Source organism: Aegilops tauschii, chromosome 5 (assembly GCF_002575655.3).
Source record: "Aegilops tauschii subsp. strangulata cultivar AL8/78 chromosome 5, Aet v6.0, whole genome shotgun sequence".
In the NCBI taxonomy this organism is placed as follows: Eukaryota; Viridiplantae; Streptophyta; class Magnoliopsida; order Poales; family Poaceae; genus Aegilops; species Aegilops tauschii.
The window spans coordinates 399,307,268-399,318,369 of NC_053039.3; the positions used below are offsets into that span (position 1 = coordinate 399,307,268).

Consider the following 11,102-nt stretch of genomic DNA (forward strand, 5'->3'; position numbering starts at 1 on the left):
ATATCATAGGCCAGAGTAATTGTTTTCAAACAATTTAATATGTGCTGATAAAATGTATAGAAAAGATAGCACCTGATATTTTTTGTCGGATGAACACGAATAATGGCGCTAGATATTGTTGGATGTAATCCGGGCGAAACATCAGATGGTGATTCATTGCTCTGTACCCAAAATACGAGCTGGTTGCCCTCGTTCCTCACGTGACGATGTACCAAAGGTGTTTTGTATAATGATGAGGAGCGCTTAGCACTTATTTGACCCATCACTGCATATTACCCCTGGCTTGTGAGTAGCGGGAGTTGTGATTCATCTATTCTTCTGGTGACTCGCTGCCTTTACGCGGAAACGTACTAGCAGATTGATTCCTTGCCTCGATCCGTACGCCAATTTGACCAGGAGACAAACAAAAATTATGTGGATGATTGCCCGAACGGACCTTGTATTCTGCTCGGGACATGTGCTAATTCCCTTTGACTCTTATGCACTAGATCGGAAACGCACCTTGGCGCGAGGGTGCCAGTCACAACAATGTGTCCAAGCAGATATTGCTCAATTTAGTAGGAAGTCGGGTTTAGCGACGTATTCAAACATGATACAACCAACTAAAAGGAAGAGGAAACATTCACATGTAATAGGAGGAAAACATCATCGAGATTGACACCGGCATGAGAAATAAGGCAGCATTCAATTTAGTGCGTTCATGAGACCACAAAAGGTAACCACTTGATATTAAGCTCGGTACTAAGAGCGTGAATATGAGAGAGGAAGTACCAAGAGCAGGAACACAATATAAATAAATAAAAACTACGTAGCCATAGCTTCTTAGGCATACTACTTAGTTGCTTCATTCGGCTGCCTTCTCGATCAACTTCATAGATGGCACGTCACTTAACCTGATGCAGGCAATGTGTTAGATATATTGCATAGACCAATTTATGTGTAGACAAAAAATGCACTTGCATTTTTGTACCTTAGCCTTTTAAAGCTTATAACCAGGGAGTGATGGTTCCCCTTTTCAATTTTGAAAGCAAAGACACATATGATACTCTCTGATCCCTGCCGCTTTGACAGATCTTGACCAATTGTTTGTTATTGTTGGTCTCTTGTCCGTATCCAGGTGCACTCATCCAACCCGGTAATACAACCATTGAAGCATTGCATATAAAACATGGCATTTTCTATGAACTGACCCACTACTACAATGCCTCTCAATTATGATGTGGACTTAATCAAAGTGGTGCTACTTGCCCAACCCCAACTCCCACAGAATCCCGTTTTTCCTAACCCGGTACTAGAAAAAAATAGGTATCTCAGGATGGAAATGTAGGGACTATCTTAGGATAGAAATGTATCAAGGTATTAATCAACTAAGTTCAATGATCAAACCTCTGATATAAATATTTCAATTAACATCTGATATTACTCAATATATCTCAGGATGGAAATATATCTGAGTAGGTGATGGTAGATACTCACAGTAGTAATCACCCCGTAAAATATATCTAAAAAGATGACCCTATATATGCATGCCATCGACGCATTTGTTATAAAATATGACGTGAAATACCTTGCTTTGGTATGGTAGAAACCAAAAGATAAATATCATGCATTTATTTGTTTGGCCAGACCTTTTGCCCAAAGAAACTGAATCTCTCATCACAACAAAGTTCAAGTAAAGTGCAAATTTGCACTACGATGGGCGAGTGGACAAGAGACAGAGAACTATAGCAGCACAATAAGCCTCTGAAGCAAAGAAGGAGGCTCAGTGATGACATCGACAGCCTTGTCATACAACGACAAAAATGGCTTGAGCTGTTCAAAAAAATGATGAAATCAAAATGGGGGAGTAATTTCTTTAGGCAAACACTGAATCAAAATCTTAGTGGTTGGTTTACCGACAACCAGTATATGAGGTATGTTTATTATTTATGGGACTTGTCCATTTAAGCCTTAATATCCCAATTATGGATATTTTGGTAATTTATATGACGCACTGTAAAAATATTAAGCACTCACAATTGATTATTTCCTAATTGGTCACCTAAACACCCTTTAATATACTGTGACAAGTAATGTTATAAGTCATCAAGCTCTTTATGATATTTTCTACTTCAGATTCCAAGTCGCATTAAATGAGTGCACAAAAGAGAATATAAAAATAAAAAGGCTCAAGGTACTTCTGACAGAACTCATCTCAGTGTTATTTTGGTATATAGCTTAAGCCCTGGATCAACTAAGCTAGCATGGTAGATTTTTCTTCTTAATGAAACACATATATGTAAGAGCATGCAGAAAGGGTCAAAGAGCTAGAATCCTATAAAATACAGAATCCATCTTTCGACACAGGGAACAATTATATTTATATTTGATACAGAACATGCACTTGTGAATTGGCAGGTAATATGAAGGTCATGTATTGGAATTTTACCTTCGCTTTCAGTGACACATATCAGATCATCTTCCCCTCGACCCTTTCATGATGTGGTTGCTGCCGGTACTCTAGGAAGAACAAAGTTGTTTTAATAGTAATTTTGGAAAACACATGGTGATTGGGAAAAGCAAAGTTTAAATCACATAACAGATCAAGTTCAATGAATATGGTGTCATAATCAGAAACTTTCTATACTACCATATAAGCATCTTTGAAAGATCAAAAGATCAAGAACAACTTATATGCAATAAAGGTATGAGAGAGAAGAAATCTTTACATAAGACGGCTATAAACACTGGAGCATAAATAAGCAACACCTTTAAATACAAATAAAAAGGGTTCAGGGTTCAATGCATAGTGGGCTCAGATTCGCATTTCCTCGATCATATAACCTACCCCCGTCATCTCTTATCACCAGATCAATCTGTTTATACAGTTGAGCTGCCCTGGTTATCACTCAACAAGATTGACCATCCAAGGGCAGAACAGTAAGTATCACAGGATGAAAAAGGATTCTAGAGACAACCGCTCACCTCCTCCATGGTGCTCGGCAGAGGGAGCCAATATGGCACTGCAGATTTTCAAGTTACCAAGGCCATCAGGAAGAGACAAATGTATGTGGTTGAATAATAAAAAAATAACAAAGAACATTGCCATTGGGACTGAGCCGACCTACTGGTGCTACTTCTCACCATGGTACACAAGGCAACCAGCCCTGGCATCTATGGAAATGGAAGGAAAGTGCAAAAAAAGTAAGAACATAGAAAAGCCAGAAAAGTAAGAACAAAGTGTGACTGATATCTACTTATCCCAGGTTAACAATTTGGGTTCGATGAAAGTGTGAGTGTATGCTCTCGGTTTCTTCTAGATTAATAGAATGGACATGACAAACAAGACACTGGCATATTTTTCAAATGACTACTAATATTGAGTACTGCATTAGATACTTTTAGATTATGCTAAGAGACTAGACCATGTCCAACTACCTGGCTAATGACGATTGCCTACCTTCATAATTGCCTATTGCCTTGAGCTCACACCAAGATTAGTACCTGCAAATAACACATACACAATTTAGTGTCAAGGCAAAGACAAAGAAAAGAAAAATGAAATAAGGGAATATAAATACTCATTATGTAACAAAACCTAATAACCAGTTGTAGATGCTAAAAAACTGTTTGTCTAAGTGTTCAAACTGAGGACTTTTGAAGGTCACCTGCTCTGATAGGTAAAGGCGCTGACGATTCTTATAGGTAGTCTGCTCACACAGAAGACCCCACCTGTTTCCAATCAAACCAATAGATCAACAAATAATTAGTTGCAAAACCACTATTGAAGGCAAAACTGAACCACTATTTAAGTTAAAACTGCTGCAAAACCAAACCAGCATGCTTCAAACAGAATGCCACCAATCTGGAACATTATTAGCTTCAAAGTACCCGGTGGTGAGTAAGAATGCACCAGAGCCGATGCTCAAAAAAGAATATCATCAAATCATGCGGGGCGGTCTTAAACTCTACTCCATGGTAGACAAACATCAAGTGATTGAAATGCAGCAGAGTCCCTGCAGTACTTACCTAGCTAGCTGAGAGCGAGTGATGCCCAGGCTGCATCATCGATGAGACAAGAGGTGCGCCTTGACCTGGAGGTGTACCCCAGGGTTGAGAGCTCAAGAAGGAACAGATGTTGGTTGATACTGAAATGTAGGATTAATTAACCTGTCAAACAAGGGGGGATCTAGTTATTGACAGGGAGAAGCATTCCATGTACATATATACGTAATTTAAAGGAAAACGGCGAGAAACAACAAAGGCGTGTGTTTATAAGAAGACACACAAGCATGATGCTGTGTTTGATAGCCATTAAAAACTCAACAGCATATAACAACAAAGCTTATTTTGCCCTTTTGTTTATAATTACCTATAAATGATGCTACCATAGGCCTATTTACCCAAAAAAACATATCAATGTGCAACATTTTTTTACCTAGTTTCCTCCACAATTTCTACTTAGGCTCATAGCTCTACTGAAATCTCTTGCTCGGAGTTTGGTTTTGTGTTCTGCTCAATTATATTCAGGGTGTCTTGGAATAATGAATTCAATTTAAAAGACAGTTTACTTTAAGTGATTACACATGCGAAGGGCGGGTGGCGCGCGGCAATCTGAAGAGAATATTTCACAAAAATAAAATAAAAATCACAGCAGGTATAATTCATCTTATAGTTATTTCAGTATAATATGGTAGATCCAGTCAAGAAGTAGATGCATTGCAATCTGAAACGTTTGATATGGTGTGACCATAATATAGAGATCTTAAGGTACCTGGTGAGTCCTTTTAACAGAAGACAAATTTAGATAGACATGTACAAAAATGCGAGAGTAACATTTATACAAGCATCTATGGGAGGGACAAGTCCTATGGTTTTGTCGACATTGTATGTTTAGAACAGGGCACATACCTGTATTGCATAGATTGTTTGTATATTTTGGTCATTAGATTGTTTGTCTGTTTTGACTGAAGGCACAGACAAAGATACAAGGATGTACATGGCCATTTAGAATAGGGCAGTATGGCACAAACCAGTATTTCATAGATGTTGTTGACAACCCCTCATCTCACCTTTCAGTCTGCAAAATAAGAGGCAATCGAGCTTGAGAAAGAGATGGACTTGTAGGCCATCGGCGGTCACTATGGCGAATTTGCTCAAGAGCTGACCAACCCTGGGTACGACAAATTCAACAATCAGCACTCCGTATAAAATAGTCCGAATAGGCTTATCTCTCTACAGGAATTGAGTAAGGAGACAGTCATACCATACACTTTGTAGAGTTCTATGATTCTGCTGTCCAACTTGACGGCAGGCCGTCCTTCTGCACGAACATACAAAGACTTAGGAATTCCATACACAATTAGCTATCTTTTCTTCCATTGGCCAGTGCAGCTAACTCGTGTACAAAATGTGATTTCAGTGAATTCAAAAGAATCAACAGACTGAAGAATGGATGCCCACCTGTTGAGACCGTGGCGTCCTTCTCTATGATTTTCTGGAGGATACTAACAGATTACTACTTCTCCGGTATCGATGTCGTCCATTCTACCCAATCAAATATCCCATTCCCAAAAGCAGAGCCAACGACAGTAACTTATGGAACTATGAATCCACAGAATAGCCATAGTTGCTAGTATTCATCAGAGTTGCCTGATGCCTAATCAACAATCCCATTCCCAAAAGCAGACGGCACCAACAGTAAGGAACGAAAACAGAATTCACAGATTTTGCACAGCTTTGCTAGTACGTATTCATCAGAGTTGCCCTCTATCTGCGGATCGTGGCCGACTAATCAGCAACACTGCAGGCTCTCAGGCTTGCACGCCAAAAAAGGGTAATCGCCCGCGCCGGACAATTTCACTGCTCACGCCCGCCCCACTGACAGTCGCTAGCTAAAGCTGCACCGCATAGAACCCATCGCCACGAGCCGACGAGCGGTCGAGCGAGGAGGAGCAGGGAAGGGGATGGGTGGCTGCTCACGGGGAGGTAGTCAGCGAGGTGGGGCACGTCGTCGAGGACGTATCCGAAGTCGCCCTCGGAGATCTTGACGTAGGCGGCGTTGGTGAGGCTGTCGTTGGAGGCGTTGTGGAGGGCGTGGAGGTTGGGGTAGGAGTCGCGGGAGATCCGCATGCACATGGCGGAGAAGGGCAGCGCCGCCTTGGCCTGCTGCTGCCGCTCCCCGCCGCCGCCGCCGTCGTGCTCCTCGTCCTCCCTCCACTGCTGCTCGTCGCCCAAGGCCTGCTGCTGCGCCGCCTTGGCCTGCTGCTGCTGCTCCGGCGCGGTTCGAGGCGGTGGGTGGCGGCGGCGGCGATGTGGGTGGGAGGAGAGGAGGCGGGACGGGAGGGGAGGGGAGAGGAGGCGCGCGGGAGGGGAGGAGAGGCGGCGGTGAGCTGCGAGGGCGGGGGAGGCGCGAGTGCGGGAGGGAGGCGGCGGCTAGGTCATCCCACGGCAGCGCCCCCTTTTTATACCCAATAGTCGAATGACTAAAATGCCCTCGGGGGGGCGCTGGAATCACAGGCGGTGGCACGAACGATGGAGAACTATTCGTTGTAGCAGTGTTCGTTTTTTTATCCAACGGCCGATATCTTCCCAGAGCGAGATCCGACGGCCGAAAACGCATCAAACAAGAGATCCGACGGCCAGAAATCGCTGAGCTCTGAGAACGCTCATGTTCTCCCAACTAACATAGTTCTGGATACGAATAATTTTTTGCTTCGACCCCTCGAGTGTACGAGGACCGGCTGGAGTTGTTGCTATGCTGGTTTTTGCATAAAACTGTCGGCCTTCTCAGATGTTGCCGCAGCTCCGCTTCTTTTTTTCTGCGAAATTCACGGCCACGCACATACTCCAATCATAAAAAGTGCTCAAACACACATGCGGTAATACCACATAATTCAAACTTGCAGACTCGTGAATAATTCCAAAAGTCTTTTTCTCCCACGGCTGAGGATGTATTTTGACGGCAGCATCTTTACTTTAGAACAAACAGAGCATGTCTCTTTATACCAATGAAGGAAAGAGGTAAGGCGGCCATGGTGACTCAAGGCCGGCCAGCACAGCGACTTGAACTGGCGTCTCAAGGCCGCGGTGGCGCGGCGACTCAGAAGCAGAACAACAGCAAGCGGGCTACGGCAAAGTGGCCGCAGGTTATGGCGGTTTTGGCGACTCCAGGCGCAGTAGAGGAAGCAGCTGATGGAAGTAGAAGCGGCCACTGCAGGGGCCAGCTCGAAGGCGATGTTGGGTCACGGGTGAAGACCAGTGGCGACTTGGAGCGACGGAAGGTTACGTCGAGTCAATAGGTCAAAGGCTCATTTTGGAGATGATTAAAACAGACCGCGCCAGTTATGGCGGCCGAGGGCGCAGCCGCTGTGGAGGTGCGGTGATGGCAACCTTGAATGGAGCAAGGCGTAGTGACCGGCTCACGGGCGGAGGCCGCGGTGTTTCAGCGGCAGCTTTACAGCAGAGACGGAAGCGCTCAAGCGACGCCGCAACCCGAGAGCAGCAGGAGGCGTTCGTCGGTGCGAGGGATAGTGGCAGGTCCAGGCAGCGGAGCGAGTCCGTGGCGGCCTGGCAGCGGCTCGAGGTGGAAGAGTTCCACAGAGGGCAGCTCAAATATGCGCGGGTGTGGCCGCGGCAGGACGAGCATGAGGCAACTTGGAGACAGGGCGGCCTTGTGGCAGGGCGGAGGCGCTCAGGCCGCGCCGTGATACGGGAGCAGCAGGAGAAGCACGGAGGCGGCGAGGTGAAGGCCGCACGGCCGTGGCGGCTCAGGCCCGGCCCGACGGAAATAGGTGAGGCGAGGCCGGCTCGTCAGCGCAGACCAAATCTTAGGTCCCAATCTGTTCCGGGTCGTTCTTGATTTGATTCCCACGTCGTATCATCCGGATCGTGACACGCAGTTGAAACAGGCTTGGAACAGTGGTCGGCGGGCGGATCACGGCAGCTGCAGCGGTGAGATGTCCACGCCGGTCGCTGCGGTGACAGAGAGGCAGAGCAGAAGACCCTGGCGAAACGGCATCCGTCTCAGCGAGTTCTCCTTCTCCCGGTCGCAGTTGATTTGCAGAACCTACGTCCGCATAGCGTTAAAACGACAGCGACGACAGATCACTTTTTACCGGCGGGTCAGCGGAGAAGACTGCTGCAAGTCCGGTTTTTGAAAACGGCGACTCAAGGCCGGTGAACGGTGGAGGCAGCGCAAAGCAGAGTTGGCGCCTCGAGGATGGAGGCGAAGCTACCAGGTTTGTTTGAACCGGCGTGATGCATCTGTGGAGAAGGAGCACGGCGGAGTCAGTAAGGCTGCGCGACTCGACGGAGCTCAACAGAGGAGGCGAGGCTGGTCGCTAGCTTCCAGGTGAGGCACGACGACGACTTGTCGGGACGGCTCGCAACGGACCGCGCTGGCGGAGCGCGAAGCAAGGTGGCTCGGTTGCGACATCCGGATCCAACAAGAAGGCCAGCGACGGCGACTCAAAAGCGCGACGGCGCGGGGTCAGGGCGGCTCATCGACTCAGCGATCGCATGAATCGGAAGCAGACACGATGTAAGGTCGTGAGGACGGCGACTTGATGGCGGACACAGCCGGCGACTCAACAGGGCCAGCGGAAACGGCTTGATGTGATCCTCCTCTGCTCGAGCGCGGCGGTCCAGAGCCAGGGCCGGTTCAAAATTTTCCCCAACATGGAAGGCAGCTTCAAAGATGGCGACTCGGATCAGAGCGACGTATCCGACGACTCAGAGGCGGGGTCAACCCCGAGCCCAACTCGAAGAAGCACTGGTGGAGGCGGGGCGTGCGGCCGAGCCACGGCGTGACGGCTCAAGGCGTGGCGGCGGTTTAGACATGGCGGATTGGGCCGGCGCAATACGAGACAACGGTGGCCAGGCGACATAGTAGTACTTTCTTGTGATCGACGGGGTCGGGGCGGCTCACGGCAGAGGGTTGCAGCAGGAATAGCAGACCGAAGCGGCAACATGGTGACTCTGAGATGGCTGTCGGCGACTCACCAACCGCGGCGGGGCTCGAGCAAGAACGGCTCGGAGCAGATAAACAGAGCACTTCAACTCGTATTTGGATGCGGGTGCAAACAGAGCACTTTCCAACTAGCACATCATGACGACCAGGTTTGTTTGAGCAGACAAATCAGCTATTGATCTCCTCGGGATTTGAAGTAAACAGCTGCGGTTTGACGGATGTGAGCATATCTCTTCCTTTGATTTAACGTGGAGGCGACTCACAATTGATAACGGGAACTCGACGGCTGACTCCATCCTGGGCGACTCACAATTGACTTGTGTGTGCATGTAAAACCATCCCTTGAATCAGTCTCGTGCAACTGTCCCTGTTTCGGATTCGGTGTTGCATAGATGATGGAAATCCTACCGACGATCTCGGCTATTTTTGGCAGCGGCGGTAGAACACATCGTAACCCTAATTTCTCTTTTTTGACTTGAATCTCATGGGTTGTAAAATCTGAACAAATGACCTCGAGGCTGATGCAGATCCTTCCGAGCCAAGTCTCTCTTATCCGGAAAATTGTGAACTCCTCAATCCCTGAGAGAAATCCCTCCAAGAACTCAACACCACCGTGCGCAGGCCCCACGGTGGGCGCCAACTATCGTGGAATTGTCACGGCAGATGTCCTAGTGTGAGGACTTAGTCGTGAGGCCAGCGTATCTATGTGGTAGCTTGAGAGGGGTTGATCGGGATGAGAGACGCGAGGCGGATCATCACACAAGACAAGGATTTAGACAGCTTCGGGCCCCGGGAAACATCATCCAGTAACAACCCTACATGTTGTTTGTGGCTAGGTCTCATTATGCTCATGAGGGAGTTGTTGTATAAACCGGCTCTCCTCTTAGTTGTGTCTAGCCCTAGAGATTATTTTCTTGCCCCCCCTTGGGGTGCCCTGCCCCTCCTTATATAAGTTGAAGGGGCGGGTTACATGTAGAGTCCATCTCGGACTAAGACTTAAACTATTCTGACCTCTCATCATGGGCCTCTCTCCATGGGCTTCTTAATGTCTTGGGCTTCTTACAATCTGGCTTACGGTCTGGCTTACGATCTGACTTACCATATGGCTTACCGTCTGGCTTAACATCTGCCAGCTTAACTGTCCGGCTTATATGACTGTGTCTGCCGGGTTACATGACTGTGTCTACCGGGTTACATGACTGTGTCTGCCGGGTTACATGACTGTGTCTGCCGGCTTACAATGCTTAACGGTTCCTGCCTGCTTATAGTCTGCCGGGTCACCAATGAAACATCAAGTCCCAGCCGGGTCATATCTCCGGCCGGGTCATACCGCGGGGAATATCCCCGACAGAGGGGTTGCTATAAACACTAGTAAAGTACACATCAATAACATGTATATCAAATATACCTTTTGTAAGGGTATATTTATCCCTTAGTAGTTTTGGTGATTGATGACAATGCTTTTGCAGACTAATCGTGTGCAGTGAGCATTTCAGATATACCAAGTCTAAGCACAAGACGATTTGGTGCCCCTCGGAGCTTACTGAAGACGGCGTTTCTACGTTTCTCTTCGGTGGATTTGAGTCGTAGGAAAGCCGTACTATTAAGAGGGGGTCCGCGTTGGAAAGGTTTGGGTGGAATCATCACGTACACGTCTATTCCTTTTGCACCACCTTTCCCTTTGGCTCTTTGGAGCATCCTCCGTCTCTTCGTGTCTATGCAAAATGAAGGACTCCTAGTGTTGCAGTTCTGGGGCATGCGGTAGTACTGCTCTTCAGAGCGGTAGTACCGCAGGCTCTTGCGGTAGTACCGCAGGTGCTCACGGTAGTACCGCTCCCTGGGGGGGTAGTACCGTGGCCTCAGGCCAGCCGTAGCTGCTCGTGCGGTAGTAGGGGCGGATGTAATTTTTTACATCCGCGCCCTACGCGGTAGTATCGTGGGCCCTGGCCAGGCGTAGCAACATGAGCGGAAGTAGGGGCAGATGTGATTTTTTACATCCGCGCCCTACGCGGTAGTACTGCTCCAGGCTTGCGGTAGTACCGTGTCGGATTTTTGCATGGATCAAAACTCAGCGGAAGTAGTCACGGATGTATTTTTATATGTCCGTGCCTTTCCCAGCCTAGACTAGTCCTACCTTGCGGTAGTACCGCAA

The 11,102-nt window shown here is 47.5% G+C and overlaps 1 protein-coding gene across 1 annotated transcript; it reads right to left on the bottom strand.

Annotated features, from left to right (window-relative positions):
* Positions 1–668: 668 nt before the first annotated feature.
* Positions 669–7,015, bottom strand: LOC109781523 (uncharacterized). The gene is made up of 10 exons (XM_073499201.1): positions 6,965–7,015; positions 5,962–6,414; positions 5,246–5,302; positions 5,052–5,152; positions 4,009–4,149; positions 3,648–3,711; positions 3,415–3,483; positions 2,965–3,002; positions 2,429–2,499; positions 669–1,812 (listed from the first exon to the last, which is right to left on the bottom strand). Exons 1-3 carry the CDS (start codon positions 7,013–7,015, stop codon positions 5,264–5,266), a joined length of 543 nt encoding a protein of 180 aa, XP_073355302.1. The 3' UTR covers positions 669–1,812; positions 2,429–2,499; positions 2,965–3,002; positions 3,415–3,483; positions 3,648–3,711; positions 4,009–4,149; positions 5,052–5,152; positions 5,246–5,263.
* Between the last annotated feature and the right edge of the window lie 4,087 nt (positions 7,016–11,102).